Source organism: Aulonocara stuartgranti (genome assembly GCF_965226115.1).
Source record: "Aulonocara stuartgranti genome assembly, chromosome: 6".
Taxonomy (NCBI): Eukaryota; Metazoa; Chordata; class Actinopteri; order Cichliformes; family Cichlidae; genus Aulonocara; species Aulonocara stuartgranti.
The window spans coordinates 38022953-38041314 of NC_138944.1; the positions used below are offsets into that span (position 1 = coordinate 38022953).

General features: G+C 41.7%; 1 protein-coding gene across 2 annotated transcripts in view; it reads right to left on the reverse strand.

The window, feature by feature from the left end:
• The window catches only part of LOC309708567 (uncharacterized protein), a 243165-nt gene extending 226391 nt beyond the window's left edge, over positions 1-16774 (reverse strand). The window contains exons 1-2 of one of the 2 annotated variants that reach the window (XR_014277294.1): positions 16503-16774; positions 7090-8963 (exon numbers count right to left, since the gene is read on the reverse strand). Coding sequence is in view for 1 of the 2 variants with exons in the window: in XM_082536706.1 (XP_082392832.1) it covers positions 8173-8963; positions 16503-16674 (963 nt within the window). In the remaining variant the exon portion in view is untranslated. Of the gene's footprint in view, positions 1-6097; positions 8964-16502 lie in introns of those variants that run through there. The other variant, XM_082536706.1, reaches the window with a different exon arrangement.
• Positions 16775-18362: the final 1588 nt, after the last annotated feature.

The following is an 18362-nucleotide window of genomic DNA, read 5'->3' on the forward strand; positions in this document are numbered from 1 at the left end:
ATTTTTATCATTAGAGAAAAAATTACCAATAATCATACCACAGATGTAATATTATCTACAGCTACTTTTAGTACCATTGATGTTAAGTTAGACTCTTTTTCTCCAATTGATCTTTCTGAGTTAACTTCAATAATTGCTTCCTCCAAACCATCAACGTGTCTTTTGGACCCCATTCCTACAAAACTGCTCATTAATTAATTCTTCGATCTTAAATATGATCAAACTATCTTTAATAATCGGCTATGTACCACAGGCCTTCGAGGTGGCTGTAGTTAAACCTTTACTCAAAAAGCCATCTCTAGACCCAGCAGTCTTAGCTAATTATAGGCCAATCTCCAACCTTCCTTTCATATCAAAAATCCTTGAAAGAGTAGTTGTCAAACAGCTAACTGATCATCTGCAGAGGAATGGCTTAATAGAAGAGTTTCAGTCAGGTTTCAGAGCTCATCACAGCACAGAAACAGCTTTAGTGAAGGTTACAAATGATCTTCTCATGGCCTCTGACAGTGGACTCATCTCTGTGCTTGTCCTGCTAGACCTTAGTGCAGCGTTCGATACTGTTGACCATAATATCCTATTAGAGCGATTAGAACATGCTGTAGGTATTACAGGTACTGCACTGCAGTGGTTTGTATCATATCTATCTAATAGACTCCAATTTGTACATGTAAATGGAGAGTCCCCTTCACACGCTGAGGTTAATTATGGAGTTCCACAGGGTTCAGTGCTAGGACCAATTCTGTTTACACTATACATGCTTCCCCTAGGCAGCATCATTAGAAGACATAGCATAAATTTTCACTGCTATGCAGATGACACCCAGCTCTATCTGTCCATGAAGCCAGATAACACACACCAATTAGTTAAACTGCAGGAATGTCTTAAAAACATAGAGACCTGGATGGCCGCTAACTTTCTGCTTCTTAATTCAGGTCAAACTGAGGTTATTGTACTCGGCCCTGAAAAGCCTAGAAATATGGTATCTAACCAGATTCTTACTCTGGATGGCATTACCTTGGCCTCCAGTAAAACTGTGAGGAACCTTGGAGTCATTTTTGACCAGGATGTGTCCTTCAACGCACATATTAAACAAATATGTAAGACTGCGTTCTTCCATTTGCGCAACATCTCTAAAGTTAGAAATATCCTGTCTCAGAGTGACGCTGAAAAACTAGTTCATGCATTTATTACTTCCAGGCTGGACGACTGCAATTCATTATTATCAGGATGTCGAAAAAACTCACTGAAAAGCCTTCAGCTAATCCAAAATGCTGCAGCAAGTGTCTTGACAGGGACTAGAAAGAGAGAGCATATTTCCCCTGTTTTGGCTTCCCTTCATTGGCTTCCTGTTAAATCCAGATTTGAATTCAAAATCCTGCTCCTCACATACAAGGTCTTAAATAATTAGGCCCCATCTTATCTTAATAACGTTGTAGTGCCATATCACCCTATTAGAGCACTTTGCTCTCACTCTGCAGAACTACTTGTTGTTCCTAGAGTATTTAAAAGTAGAATGGGAGGGAGAGCCTTCAGTTTTCAGGCCCCTCTTCTGTGGAACCAGCTTCCAGTTTGGATTTGGGAGACAGGCACTATCTCTACTTTTGAGATTAGGTTAAAAACTTTCCTTTTTGCCAAAGCATATAGTTAGGGCTGGACCAGGTGACCCTGAATCCTCCCTTAGTTATGCTGCAATAGACGTAGGCTGCCGGGGATTCCCATGATGCATTGAGTTTTTCCTTTCCAGTCACCTTTCTCACTCACTATGTGTTAATAGACCTCTCTGCATTGAATCATATCTGTTATTAACCTGTCTCTCTTCCACAGCATGTCTTTTATCCTGTCTTCCTTCTCTCACCCCAACCGATCGCAGCAGATGGCCCCGCCCCTCCCGGAGCCTGGTTCTGTCAGAGGTTTCTTCCTGTTAAAAGGGAGTTTTTCCTTCCCACTGTCGCCAAAGTGCTCGCTAATAGGGGTCATATGATTGTTGGGTTTTTCTCTGTATCTATGAAGCGCCTTGAGGCAACTTTTGTTGTGATTTGGCGCTATATGAATAAAATTGAATTGAATTAAGTTTTTTGTTATATGCAGACGAAACACTGGTTCATATTTTGAGCTAGAGGACTTTTTTATGCTTGAATGAGTCAAAAGTCAGTGTTAAATGGCACACACACCCACACACACAGACAGGAAAGCCTGGGGAACTACTATTGCTCCAGACCACTTTACAAAATGCCAAGAAAGTCTGGGATGATAGTACTGTTGCATAGTACTGTATACTGTATACCAGCTTCACACACAATATGACATATTTTGACCCAAAAACCCTAGAAAAAACGGAATACTCACATTTTCTATTTTAAATACGTAACGCGAGTACATGTATTCGGTTACTCCCCAACACTGTTTCTCAGCAGGGCTCAAGATTCGGCTCCCACATACAAGGAGACATTAATAATTGAGATATGAAATTACTTTGTGGGCCAGATATAATTGTATAAAACACCCCTGGTTTAGACCCTGTTTCTACCCAATAAGCCATTACACAGACCCACTGTATGCTTCACATATGTCTCAGTTTACCTACAGTGGCTTGCAAAAGTATTCGGCCCCCTTGAACTTTTCATCATTTTGTCACATTACAGCCACAAACATGAATCAATTTTATTGGAATTCCGTGTGAAAACCAACACAAAGTGGTGTACATGTGAGAAGTGGAACGAAAATCATACATGATTCCAAACATTTTTTATTAATAAGTAACTGCAAAGTGGAGTGTGCGTAATTATTCAGCCCCCTGAGTCAATACTTTATAGAACCACCTTTTGCTGCAATTACAGCTGCCAGAGTATGTCTCTACTAGCTTTGCACATCTAGAGAAATTCTTGCCCATTCTTCTTTGCAAAACAGCTCCAGCTCAGTCAGATTAGATGGACAGCGTTTGTGAACAGCAGTTTACAAATCAATTACGAAACGGGTGAGACAGCATTTCCTCTTCCTTCAAACTTCTTCCACTGTCTTCATCGCTGCGCTCTGGACACTTGTTGCTCACCCCATCGTGTGATTGTCTCACTTACGTGCTTTTGACTAGAACGCACAGGATTAATAAATTATTCACTGTATAAAAAGTAGAGGGCATAATGCATGTTCTCAAAATCTTTCTGAAGCGCCGCCCTCATTGCTAAAAGCTCTGATTTTCAGGAATGGAGTTGGCAATTAGATTCTGGAGCAGTTCTTGACCAGTGATGCCCAGCTTTCCTCACTGTCTTCCTTCTCTCACCCCAACCGGGTGCAGCAGATGAAACGAGGTGAGTAAAGACAAAATAGTCTGTGCATCATGGGAAGCCTCCAGCCCTCTTGGACAATTGCAGTGCAACTAAGGGAGGATTCAGGGTCAGCTAATCCAGCCCACACTGTAAAACTAATCTGAAAAACTGGGAGGTGGATCCACTGAAAACACTACACTGAAGTTGGTTTCAGTGGCTCACAGAACATCTGATGTGGTGTGCTCATTTAAACGCAGGATCCAGAGGGTCTTCCAAAGGGTTCATTATGACAATGGTGATTTAGTAGATTTAACAGATGTATGCTGATGGATTAATGGATGCATGTGTGGTGGCACGAAGGAGGATAACCAGTGAAGGTGAATAAGGGATGTTGACAACGCCACCTGGGGGGGGGGAGAGTTACACCCCAGGAAAGATTTCTATGGCCAATGTGGATTTTACACTAGCTACCAAAGCCCACAGGCTCGTTATTAACAGCAGAGGTGAGGCAGATCAGTTTTACAACTCAAAACTTATTAAGAATACTACTAAAAGCAGAGAACTGTAAAATCAGATAAGTTCTTAAGGTAGCAGGGCTGAGACGGCAAGACAGTTACTCAATAAGAGCTCGATATAATAACTAAACAAAATGGTGGCGCCCGGCCACTTGAGGAGGCAACCCAAGGGTGCCACCTAATTCCACTGCAAACCTCACTGTCACTCACACTGCAATCTACCTATTCCCGGTGTGTACACTCTCATGAATCCGGGGGGGTCGATTCCACCTCACGTGCCTAGTCCCACAACGAGCAGCCGCACCTCCACCAAAGCAACAAAACATATAAAACATGAAACAAATCAGTAAAAGAGATATAAATGTAAAAAATGGTAAATGGCCTGTATTTATATAGCGCTTTACTAGTCCCTAAGGACCCCAAAGCGCTTTACATATTCAGTCATCCACCCATTCACACACTGGTGATGGTAAGCTACATTGTAGCCACAGCCACCCTGGGGCGCACTGACAGAGCCGAGGCTGCCGGACACTGGCGCCACTGGGCCCTCTGACCACCACCAGTAGGCAACGGGTGAAGTGTCTTGCCCAAGGACACAACGACCGAGACTGTCCAAGCCGGGGCTCGAACTGGCAACCTTCCGATTACAAGGTGAACTCCCAACTCTTGAGCCACGATCGCCACAAATACACCCTAAATGTGACAAATACACCCACCCAATTTGGAGTAAAAGACCATAAAACCAGGAGTCAGTCAAGGCCAGTCCATAGACGTTTGTAAAATGACAAGGCTACAACAACACAGCAGCAGTGTTGCACAATCCACTGTCTAAGGGGCAATACTAAAATGAGCGGCTTTTCTGAAGAAATCAAACCACTCTGCGGTGCTTAACCGCCTAACGCTATTGGCCACCTTTGATGGGAAAAGAATGCCAAGTGCCTTCGTGTGGTAGAGAAGCGCTACTGTTTCTGACAAGGCCTCTAATTATCAGCTGGGAAGGTGTGGATGTTAGTGCTGCATTCACGGACATCATGTAAAAGCCTACCAAAATCGACTTCACTACATACGGATGGATAGTAGTGATATAATGGGACTGTTTTCGCCCCCCAATCACCCCCTCAGGCGTGCTCGTACTGTATTTGGCACTTTTGCTAGTTCACGAGAGAGCAGACCGTCACTGATAACCGGTGATTGGGGGGGGGGGGGGGGGGGGGATCAATATCAGCCAGACAGTGGTAGAAAAAAGTAAGGTTCTCTACCCGCTGATTCAAATGTGTGATTTGTGATCAAAACCTTTTTAAAGTTGCGCATCTTGCGTTATATTCACAGGGCTCTGTTGGTGCCTGTCTGATTGCTCGAATAAAATATTTAATCTCATTTTGTTCATTGTTCAATAATCATATTTTTATAGAAAAAAAAATTTGAGCAAAAGACAAACTTTATGTACAGGGAATAAAGTTACATTGAAGCCAAGCACACCATTGTGTTTTTTGTGACATTACCAATAAGTTTGATGTGTCACATGGCCCTCTTCCTATTGAAAAAAACAAAAGTTGTATTCAAGATGGCCGACTTCTAAATGGCCACCATGGTCACCACCCATCTTGAGGAGTTTGCCCCCTCACATATACTAATGTGCCACAAACAGGACTTTAATATCACCAATCATTCCCATTTTATTATGGGGTATCCATATAAATGGCCCACCCTGTAGTTACGTTTTCAAAAAACTATGATATTGTAACTCAGTTATTAACTGAGTTACAATATTATAAAAGTAATTAAATAATAATAATGGATTGCATTTATATAGTGCTTTTCGGGGCCCTCAAAGCGCTGAACAATTCCACTATTCATTCACTCTCATATTCACACACTGGTGGAGGCAAGCTACAGTTGTAGCCACAGCTGCCCTGGGGCAGACTGACAGAAGCGAGGCTGCCATATCGCACCATCAGCCCCTCTGGCCATCACCAGTAGGCGGTAGGTGAAGCGTCTTGCCCAAGGACACAACGACCGAGACTGTCAGAGCCGGGGCTCGAACGGCAACCTTCCGGTTACAAGACGAACTACCAACTCTTTGAGCCACGAGGAAAAGTAACTATTGTGTTACTTTAGGAAAAAAAGTTTAACCATCTGAGGTCCAGGGTTGATTTGACCTCAGCATGTCTAATTGCCTTGTTTGGTATCATTCTTTTCAGCACAACCTCACATCTGAATTTACAGTTATGTTTTCATTAGTACAATTGATTAAAAAAAAAGAAAAAAAAAAAAGAACAACAACATGAAATCAGATATATTTTTTTACTGTAACAACAACAAAAAGCATGTTTCACAAATCATTTTCATAACATGAAATGCAAATAGAAATTGTAAATTTAATAAACCTATACATGAGTTTTGCAAATAAAAAAGGTACATGCAACTATTTACCTAAAAATGCAGGAAAGACTAAACTATTTACAGAACACTCTGATTCTGCATCAAATAAGATGCCACACAAATTATTTGTGCCACTCCAAAAAATTATTTCTCTCCACTGTAAGACAGAGGAGAACATCACAGGCCTGATACCTGCAGGCCTGACAGCCAGTGGTGTATCACTCCTCCTGTTTTCCACCTGGAGACAGCGTTTACACTGTAATCTGCCTTTGGTGGCTTTATGGCAGCAACTGTGACATTCGGCATCATTGTTCTGACACACAAAACAAAACCAACAGCTACACAACACACTAACTACATACTCCATACTAGAGCTGGGCAATAGAACGATAACGATATGTATCGCGATATAACTTTTACTCGATAGAGAAATTAAACTATCGCGATAGACCTCGCCGCTCTTGTCCTCTTAAAAAAAAAAAAAAAAAAAAGGTCAGCCAATCCAAATTAAGTAGCGCAGAGCCGAACCAATCACAGCCGCAGCGTCACGTCGCGTGACTTGTTACGTACAGCACAAGTGCCAAGCCGCACGTGTGTTTGTTTGGGAAGCAGCCAGCGGGTAATGGAGGAAATGAGTGTGCCAACTAGAAAAATCAACCGAGCGTGACCGAAGAGAAAACAGATGATGGTTCCAATGCCGGAGAGATTGTTGAACGGAAGAGCCATAGAAGTTCCGTAGGGTGAAGGTATTTCGGCTATTTCAAGTCTGACAAAAAACAGAGTAGTGTGCACTGTAAATTGTGCCGAAAGCAAGTCTGGAAAGACAATAAACTGGTGCATGCGTCACACTGTGCGCCACGTTATTGTTTCGGTGAAATGAATTTCTACAATACTGTTAATTCTACTCTCTGCAGTGTTTAAATGCTTACATATACACACAGTTACTGTCCGTCCACACTTACGACTCGGTTCTGCTTCTATGCCCCAGCTTTGTTTACTTTTTCCCACCGAGGCTTCTAGACTTCTGATTGGCCAACATTTCTGCACGGTTAGGAATCTAGCGCCACCTGCTGCTTTGGCATGTTCATAGCAGCGTTTTCCTTCATTTCTCCCTTTATGTGTGGACGGGATTATTTTTTAAAACGAAAACGGAAAATCTCCGTTTTCAAAAATACCCGTGTACTTGTGGACGTAGCCTCAGTCTCTGACTGGAAGCACTAATTCGTCATTCGGCTTTTGTCAGACTAAAGTAACTATTAAAACTGTTTGAAAAGCTAAGCTATACAACAAGGAGAGATTGAGAATTTCCTTTTAGTTCTCAGTTTATTTGATATTGACAAAAGTTAGTTTTGTCTGTTCTTCTGTAAAATAAAGTAAGATTTATTTTTAGAATTAATATTTTGTTTCTAAGTGGAATTGACAATTTAGTCTGTTTCGTTTGTTCTATTTTGAAACTTAAACGCTTTAGCGGCTGCCTTTTGTATAGTTTGCAATATTTGCCTTTATTTATCTGAAAAAGTCTCATGTTTCTTTGGTACATCTACCCTGTTGAACTTATTATGGGAAATAAATATTTAAATAAAAACAAGCTGCTGATTATTTCACATTTTACTTGTGAGCAACGGCACATTTAAATCTTGCAAATATAGTTATTTGGCTTATATCGTGATAGATATCGTTATCGCCTGAAATGAAAAAAACATATCGTGATATGAAAAAATCTCATATCGCCCAGCTCTACTCCATACTATAGTGTCACAAATCTCTCACAAATCTCTCACAAATCTCTCACATCTCAAAACTCTCTCTCTCTCACCGCTGTCACTCCTAAAACTTTGGTCGTAAGCAGAGAGTGCTTACTAGCATAATAGAATAGTTTGTCAAAATTTGCCACCTACTTTTAAAATGAAACTAACCATAACCTCCTTCCTACCATGCTGTGTCTACCATTAGTTACCACGCTGACTTGTTCAACTTTGCGCTCTACACAGCTTGCTAAACTGTTAATCTTGTTAAAAGAGTACACCTCTGTGTATTTTTATGTGGCGAAACAAATGACTACCACGTCTGAATGCCTTCCCACATGTTTTACAATGATATGGTTTCTCACCTGTATGGATTTTCATGTGCTCTGTTAAATTACTTTTACGGCTGAACGTTTTCCCACATGTTTTACAATGATATGGTTTCTCACCTGTGTGCATTCTCATGTGCTTCTCTAGAGAACGATGTACAAACCTTTTCCCACATATTTTACAATGATATAGTTTCTCTCCTGTGTGGATTCTCATGTGCTTCACTACAGAATTCCTATGTACAAACTTTTTCCCACATGTTTTACAGGAAAACGGCTTCCCCCCTGTATGGATTCTATAATGCATATCCATTTCATAATTATATTTGTAGACTTCTCCACAAACATCACATTTTAAAGACTTTTTAGTTTTGTCAGACTTACACTGACTGTCTGGTGTAGGTTGGTATTCTACATTATTGTGACCTTTCTTCCCTGCTCCCTGATATTCTCTCACAGTTACATCAGAGCTGACACAGTTGAGATGGTCTCTTTTTGGTTCTGGTTCACTGTGGTCTTTTTCCTCAGCAGCAGTCAGCATAAAGGCATGAATCTCCTCCTTCAGTGCCAGCTGCTCTCCCTCCTGACTGCTACAGAGTTGCTCCTGTTCCTCTTTAATCTGTGGAGGTTCTGGTTCCCCCTGGTCCAGATTGGAGCTCATCTCCTGGTTCCACAGCTGCTGGTCAGCGACAACTTCCTCCTCCTTACAGACATGCTGCTGTGGGATGTCTGGAGGGGGAAAAGGAGACAATTAAAAGAAAAGTGAAGTGATAATAGAGAAAAAAAATCATACTGACCAAATAGACAACACAAAAAAATAATTAAATTATGCTTGATATCTATGGCTGTTGGCTAGCTTAGCGTTAGCATGCTGTCTGCACAGGTGCTTGCACAGAGCCATAGTTGTGTTAGCAGCCGTTTTGTCCTGGATGCAGTTTCTACTTTACCATCATGGTCTCCTCCTTTTGTGCAATGAAAATAAATGTAATGGCATATGGCAAACTAAAATCAGCTGATTGTAGCACATGTGCAAGAGCAGTGGGAACAATAACCAGATAGACTAACAGACAGACTAACTATATGTTTACAGCAATGTCTGTAAACATATATTCAGTCACCCACTGGCGCTGAAAGGCTCTGCTTTCAGAATCAACTTTTCTCTCGACCATTGTGAGCAGCCAGCTTTGCAATAACAGAAGTTTGACTTGATTGACGCGGGAAGGTTCCCAGTTAGCCTAGCATTCAGCAAGGAGGCTGCAGCGCTGCATTATGGGACCTGTAGTTTGTATGTTATTAGCGCCTCATATCGCCGGGCCATGCATAACAATAATAGTATATCTATATAAAATGATCTCGCGGGCCGGATATAAATGTACGCCGGGCCGGATGTGGCCCGCGGGCCTTGACTTTGACACATGTGCTATAGGGGTTCCCACTTTTCTGGATTACTTACAGACACCTCTGTCTGCATAAAAACAGTGCTGGAACACACTGTGGTTACATACCCTCTGGAGCATCAGAGCAACAGTATTTTACTGCAGAAAGTAGTGTGTTGGCAAGAAAAAGGCAATTAACAATGGAAGATAGACAGAACATCATATAACTGAAAAATGTAGGTCTCTCCTACACTGCAAAAAAAGACCAGGTATCAGTGAGTACAGTTTCATTCAACATCAAAAGAAACAAACTCTGACTGCAAGAGGTCTGGCAGGCCCAAAGACACGACTGAATCAGAGGACAAGTTTCTGAGCGTTAACAGCTTGCGTGAATTACGGCTCACAGGGCAACAGATTCAAGCACAGCTTGAAATTTTCTGTTCATCATGCAGGATCTTTGTGGGCCGTTGATGAGAGGAAAGGATGGGTCACAGTGTGTGGCATCAACCCTCAAACATGGAGGAGGAAGTGTGATGGTCTGGGGCTGTTTGCTGGATCCAGGGTCGGTGACTTGTACAGATTGAGAGGCTTCCTGAACTAAAACAGCTACCACAGCATTCTGCAGCACCATGCGGTACCCTCTGGTATGCACCTAGTTGGTCAGCAAGATAATGAGCCAAAACACAAGCCCAGGGTGTGCCAGAACTACCTCAGAAAAAAAGAACAAGACGGTAAGCTTGAAAACACGGAGTGCTCAGCACAGTCGCCAGACTTAAACCCCACCGAGCTGGTTGGGGATGAACTGGACAGAAGAGTGAAAGCAAAGCAACTACAAGGTCCACATTTATGGGAACTTCAGCAACAGATATGGAAGAATATTTGATTTCTATTGGAGAAAGAATGTCACGGCTGTGTTCAGCTGCTATAGCTGCCAAAGGGGGCAACTTTGATGAGTCAAAATTTTAGAATACATTTTGGTCTATTAATTGATTCATGATTTCTTTTTTAACTCCAAGTGCTTATTTGTGCTCTGCTTTCATTTCAGAGTGCATTGAGACATTAAACTATGGATGTGCGATATGACCAAAATCTCATATCCCGATGTAAAACACCTCTTTTTTGCTTCTCATCTATAAACTCTCTCCATACTCTGTCACATGACTCTTGCGTAGGTGGTAGAAGAGGTTTGTCATGTTTGAGTCTGTGGTCTGGACCAGTTTGCACCATAATTTGCATAGTACAGTTTTCAGGTCCATGTCAGACTTTTCATAACTAAACCATGTCCCTGCTACAGAGGCAGCCCCTCATTTAGGAATAAGGTCCTGGATTTGTTTAGACTGATCCTTCTGTTTGAGCTACTATGTGGTGACTGTAAGCACCATTTAAAGTTACCTCAAATAAAAACATGAAGTAATTTGTTTCATGCATATTCTGAATTGTGATGTTTGAAAATAATGTATTTTGTCATAATTTCAGTTTATTTTGAATCTCAACAGGATCTTCACCTTTATTTTGAAAGGTTTATGTCAGGGGTGTCCAAACTTCTTTCACTGAGGGCCACAAACATAAAAATATAGGAGGGGCTGGGCCACTTACTAGAAATGAGGTATATAACCTTAACTTTACTGTATTAAAGTTAGAAAAATCACTTAAAAGTGGTCAAATGTGTGTTATATTGTTGAATATAATTAAAGACAAAACTGCCTTCATCACAGCTTTCCATAAATGGATCTTTATTGATTTATTCAGAAAAAGCTTTGGTACCTCATTCTCAGAACAGCAGCCTCAGATTTCTTCTTAGACAGAAGATTTACAGCACAGAGAAAAAACAATAAAGGGGAAAATGGGACGGGCACATTTCAAGTTTATTATTTAAGTTATTAGGCTTAGCAAAACATCTATTAACGTCCGTTTGAAATGATTATCAACATTAACAGACTGAACTGGACTTAATAACAGGAGTCCATATAATTTTAGTAAATTATTCTGGTGAGTATCAGCTGCGCTGGGTATGTAAATCGGGCCATCCTGCTGCTGATTGCCACTCGTGCCATAAATCCAGACAAATGTCACTTGATCAAGGAGCAGATCTGCATCAGATGGTGTGTACACACAGCGGTGTGTACTCTGTGTGTTAACAAGAAAAACGCATATAAGAAAGTGGTGCGCAAAAGCAGGGTAGTGACAGAATTGATGCGCATTATTGATATTTGAAGCATGTGTACCTGCACATTAACACACGGGTACTGTGGAATATATTTTTTACTCACCTAAAGTGCTCGTGCTCTCGTCCACTCCCCGCAAAAAAAATAGCAGCTGTGCGGTGTCTGTGGCATCGGTGCTCTCATCGAATGCGATGGAGTAAAAATCAAAAGCACAGCTTTATCAGACAGTTGCAGTTTAATGTTGGCTGACAAGTCTTCAATGCGTCGCATAACTGGATTTCTGGACATGCTGACGTTGTTGAATCCTGCACTTTTTCCGGGCACATTATTTCGGTGACTTTAACAAGGCCGTGTTTTACGAGGTCTCCAACTGAAAAAGGCTTGCCATGTCTTGCGATGAGTTGGGCGACCTCATAGCTGGCTATTGTAGCCTCTTTCTGGACCTTTTGAGCCTGAAAAAATACTGTTGCTGACCCCGCAGGAGAGCTACCTGTAGTGGCGGCACTCCGTCTCTATTTCACTCTTCTGTACCACCTTTAGGAGTCAGTCCAGCAATATGCATTTGAAACGCGAGCAAGTCCAGGTACTTTTCTTGCAAAAAATATGTTTATTGAAACTTTTAATTTACATGGCAAGACTCGGTCAAAAAACTGTGTTGCTTCCAGCTTATCCGACTCCCCAACTACGTAATTACAGTGTGCCGGAAGCCCAAAATACTAAAAAGCGCATTAGAATGTTGCACTTCTATATTCTATACATTTAACAAACAGTATTTTAAAATCAACTAGAATTATATTCTTAACATCAAACATATATATTTCTCCTCTAATCATTTTACCAGTACCAATAAAATTAACCTTTAATTGGCTCTTACACTACCCTTTGCTTTAATTTCTGCTCTCGCTCAGCACCAGTATAGGATGCATAGGCCTGATGTTTGGTTTCATAATGACGTCGTACATTATACTCTTTCATAATTGCCACAGTTTCAGTGCAGATCAAACAAACACACTTCCCCTTGAATTCTTTGAAGAAATATTCACTCTCCCACCGTGTCTGAAATTTTCTGCACTCACTTTCTACCTTTCACTTCTTTGGTACTGCCATGTTTAGTAACTTGGGGTAAATTTCTTCTGTGATTGTCCTTTTTGGTGGAGCAACTGCCTTGATCAACAGCAGCTCCCCCTGGTGTTAAAACTAAGAAGTGCAATACACTCAAGCAAAAGTTGAAGTGCGGGCCATATTCTATTCTATTTATAAAATTACACCACAAAACAAGCACTTGTATCAAGCCAGCCTCCAATTCAAGACTTGCAGAACGATATACGATAGAAACGATATAAATTTGGCCAACGATAGAGATATTGACTAAATTGCTCTACCGCGATAGCGGATGTTGATGATGTCATCAAGCTGCGCCTGTTTTGGTCGAAAGCATCACAGCGGCTACAACCATTATCGTCTGCAAATTATGCCTGGCGACAGTCATAGCAAAGAGATGAAGCACTTTTGAAATATGGGGAAAGCCAAAAGCTGCACTTCCGTAACATTGACTCATTAATGTCGAATTCTCTCGCAGCTGCTCTATTCCCATGTTGTTGCAGTATATTAATACAGTGGTTTTATTTATATATGTTTATATATAAATATACTGTATATGCTGGCCCCTAGAGACTAGGCACGTACAAACTCCAAAACACATTTCTAGCGTTAACTGAACTTCCAAAACAGAGCTACCTAGATCACTTAAATTACACAATTGAAAGCACATGTGTATTGTTTGTGTATTTATACACAAGCACTTATATATATATTCAAATAATTAAAAAAAAAAAGTTCATTTGCCTGTTACTACCATAAGATAAGATAAGATAACTCTTTATTGGCATTGCACAGTCATACATTGTACAGTAGTACAATGAAATTGGAAAAACTGTCCTACGTCGGCACTACATATAACACAACACAACACGATATGACACATCACAATGCAACAAACAACACAACACAGTATATTAACTTAGTATAAAAAGAAGAATAAGTGTATGTGTATTGCACACTGTTATTATTGCACATTAATTATTATTGCACCTTGTTATAAATATAAATATTATTGTTATTGTTTCAAACATTGTTACCTCCCCCCTAAAAAAGTCCAGGGAGGTAGCCAGTCAGGTCAGCTATTTACATTGATCAGGGCTATTGCCCTGTTGTAAAAGCTGTCCTTGAGTCTATTTGTTTGAGACCTCAGCAGCCTGAACCTCCTGCCAGACGGCAGCAGCTTAAACACCCGGTGTCCTGGGTGTGTGCAGTCCCATAGGATGCTGCATGCCCTCTTGAGACAGCGAGTGCTGTACAGGTCCTTCAGGGAGGGAAGAGGATGTCCAATGATTTTTTGGGCCATATTGATGACCCTCTGGAGTGCCTTTTTGTGTGCTGTGGTGCAGCTGGAGAACCACACACCGATGCAATATGTCAGCACACTTTCAATGGAGCAGCGGTAGAAGACGGTCAGCAGCTCCTTCTTCAGGTCCATTTTTCTGAGGATTTTCAGAAAGTGGAGACGCTGTTGGGCCTTCTTTAAGACCGCAGAGGTGTTAGAGCGCCATTGGAGGTCTGTGTCTATGTGCACACCCAGAAACTTGAAACTGGAGACCCTTTCCACGCACTCCCCGTTGATGCTGACAGGCTGCAGCTCGGACTTCCTCCTTCTGAAGTCAACTACCAGTTCTTTTGTTTTGGTGGTATTGAGGTCCAGGTTGTTGACTGCACACCAATCTGACAGCCTCTGAACTTCAGCTCTGTACGCCGTCTCATCTCCCCCTGAGATGAGCCCCACCACGGTGGTATCATCTGCAAATATGATGATTGTGTTGTCTGGGTGGGAACTAACACAGTCATGTGTGTACAGAGTGTACAGTAGGGGACTCAGTACACAGCCTTGTGGAGAGCCAGTGTTGAGGCTGAGGGCTGAGGAAAGATGAGGCCCCACTCTAACTCTCTGTACACGGTCTGAGAGGAAGTCTCTGATCCAGCGGCAGGTGGTGGACGGAAGTCCAATTTCCAGCAGTTTAACTATTAGTCTGTAGTATCGTATTGAAAGCAGAGCTAAAGTCAACAAAGAGCAGCCTGGCGTAACGGCCCTGCACTTCCAGGTGAGAGATGGTGGTGTGGAGTGTTGTAGCGATGGCATCTTCAGTTGATCTGTTAGCTCTGTATGCAAACTGGAGCGGGTCGAGTGTGGGTGGCAAGCAGGACATGATGTGACGTCGGACCAGTTTCTCGAAGCACTTCATTATAACAGGTGTTAGAGCAACTGGTCGGTAAACGTTGAGGCTGCTAATGTTAGTATGCTTTGGCAGTGGGACAATTGTGGCTGACTTTAGGCACGGCGGGATGCAGGACTGGGACAGTGAAGTGTTGAAAATCTTAGTGAAGATGAGGAAAGAACAAGAAGGAGAGCTGAAAGACTCTTTTAGGACCTTTGCGGTTACCCCATCTGATCCGGTGGCCTTCCTGGGGTTCACTGCCCTCAGTGTGCGCCTCACCTCATATTCCTGCACTATGAGGCTTGGGCTGCTGCTGCTGTCCAATGTTTTTGCTGCTGTTGCCTCTGGTCCCTTCACCTCAAAGCGTGCGAAGAAGTGGTTCAGCTACCACACACCAAATCGGGTCGTTGGTACTTCTTGGCTTGTGTAGCCACTAGGTAACAAAAGCTCAACACTGCGCCTAGCATCCTGGAGGACTTCTGTTGCATTTTGTATGCGCTTCGGAGCTTGTACGCGTCGTTCACTTCAAAGATCCAGCTCTAAGAGCAGTTTCGTTCGCCACCGACACATCACTAGTGGCACTGGTTGCTTGCTTAACACCTCCATATGGAGATGCTTTGCGGAATACAGATTTGAAGTTGGACTTCAGTGTCTCCGAGTGACTTCTTGCGATCCAAGAATGGGGTGAAGCCGTCCTTCTTCGACATATCTCACCACTAAGTATCTCGCTCGGTGGAGCCTACAGTGCAGTTTTTCTCTGTCGTTCACTGTAGTTCCCAATATAATTTTTTATTTATTTTTATCTGTCAAAAGTGGCATATAAATTAGGGGTGCAACAAACGATTATTTTGATATGGACTACTCACCGACTATTTCTGCGATTAGTCGACTAATCAGATCATGCATCCATTGGCCATACAACGTACAGCTTATTGCACCACCATGCATCTGCTCTTATATAACTATCATTAGCTTACAGCTTTAAATGTTTAAGGTATGTGCTAACTAACAATAAAGACAAGATGATAGTTTATTAAATTTTAATGAAATTTGCAGATTGTTTCGGTGAAGTTTAATAAACTCCTTGCTATCCAAACTATAACAGGATACCGTAGCCTATATTATACAGTATATTCTCGAGCATCTCATACTACTGATAATCAGTTGTCTGCTTGACCTTTATTCAGCTGTGTAAAAACTATAACTTTGATCTCAGCCAAACCGATTTACTCAGGAACAAATAAAATACTGAAAAAAGCCAAACAATAACATTTTGAAGTTATCTAAGTGACTTATAAATCATGTGTAACCTGAGTAGCGAAAGACGGCGGGGGGTTTGAAAACGTGTGAAAAGTGGAATATAAATACATTTTGCTTACTTACGTCTCCAAAAAGCCTTCACAATAATAAATGTCCCGCAGAGCTGTGATTAGGATCCTCCATCAGAGTGACACTCACCTGTCCTGTGCAGCTTTATTTCGGGTTTCCAGGTGATATCCATCAGTCTGCGCTGACGGTCGATCTCTTGCTCGTACCGGACGATCGTTTTTTCAAACTCCAAGAATATTTGCTCAGCAGCAGCAGTTAGTCGCTCGTTGATAAACTCTCTCAGATACTGAACTGAAGGCATTGTTAGTGCGGCAGCTCACACACTCAATACAGCAGTCTCTGTGATCAGACACACACGCGTGGGACGGTGTTGATGCCTTTGTTTGTTTACTTCCGCCTGTGTCACGTGGTGAGGTTCCGGTAGAGCGCGAGTGTTCTTCTTCTTCTGTATAGGGTTTATTGGCGGTTGGCAAAAAGCAAAATGGTGCATTACCGCCACCAACTGGTGTGGAGTGAGGCCCGAAATGACAAAAATAAAATAAAATAAAATAAAATAAAATAAAATAAAATAACCCTGATGAAATGGGTCTGCCTTAAAAACCGAAATACAGCCTGATAACTGTCACTTATAAAGCTCACGTGAAATAAATCAATCAAGTCAAACTTCACTTTCATATCGTCCAGCTTTTTGATCAGTTGTCTCCTTTTAATATTATACTTCTGTCAATGCAATAAAACATGTTCTGTTGTTTCCTGTTCCCTACTGCATTCACACTCCCATGTACAGTGTTTACCTATTAAAAATAATGTGCTATGATCCAGGTGATTGATATATGCATTTTTTTTCTCTGCCGGTTCTGTTGGTTTTTGTCTTTTGCCCTTCTCCCCCGTCCCTCTTCTCAGCTGTTTCTCTTTCCCTCTTTCTTTCTCCCCTTCTTTCCCCCAGTCAAGTCTGTCCCGTATTCAGTAAGTGAAAATAAAATAAACAATAAAAGGTGAATCAAATGGACCATTACGGCAAGGCTGGGATGATCAGTTTGGTAAAGTAAATCCGTTGGGCATCTTTCTTTGCCTTTAGACAACAATTCTGATGGCAAAAGAGCCAAACGGGACAGGCCAAAGAAAAAAAAAAAAAAATAATAATAATAATAATAATAATGTGCTATTTAAACCAGTGTGTACGAATCTCTGTCGAGATATAATCGTCTCCTCTCTCCTATTTCATCCTGTACTTCTCATTCCCCCCACTTTCCTTTGGATTTTGTACAACCACTGCCCTTTCCTCTCTTCCTCCCATTGCTTTTGCCACCTTTCCTTCATTTTGTATCATATTCTACTCTTGAGCTCCGTCCTACTCACACTAATAACCATATCTACCATCGGTCTCCTTGTTGCGACTTTTGCTGTCCTATCTGCCATTTCATTTCTTTTAACTCCACGATGCGCTGGTACCCATAAGAATGTGACTACAAGCCCCATCATAATAAGTCTGAATAATGTCAGGTCTGCAGTCTGAGTGACTGTCTTGCAGGCTGGCCAGTGATGAGCTCGAGTCTGAACATATCACAGACCTTAGTGGTTTCGTTTCCTCAATCCACTGGATAGCTAACAATATGGAAACCATTTCACCTGTGTACACTGATAAATCGTCACTGATCCTTTTCCCACCTTGATATTAAATTCAGGAACTATAAATGCTATCCCACTTTGGTTGGCTGTATTCTTTGATGCATCTGTGTAGATTTTGACATAACTATAATACTGATTAAAATATTCTTGTGCTGTATGTGAATTTAAGATAAAACCCTTCTCCTTGTACTTTTTTTTAACAATGTGAAATCTACCACTGCATCAGGGAGCATCCATGGTGGTATTGTAGGCAGTGGCACTGTTTGACTTGTGTTTATCTTGTCCAGAGTAAGGTCAGCTGCTTTCTGTCCCACTCTCCACCCAAAGCTCTTCAATTCCATTTTCTCTTTTTCCCAGCAT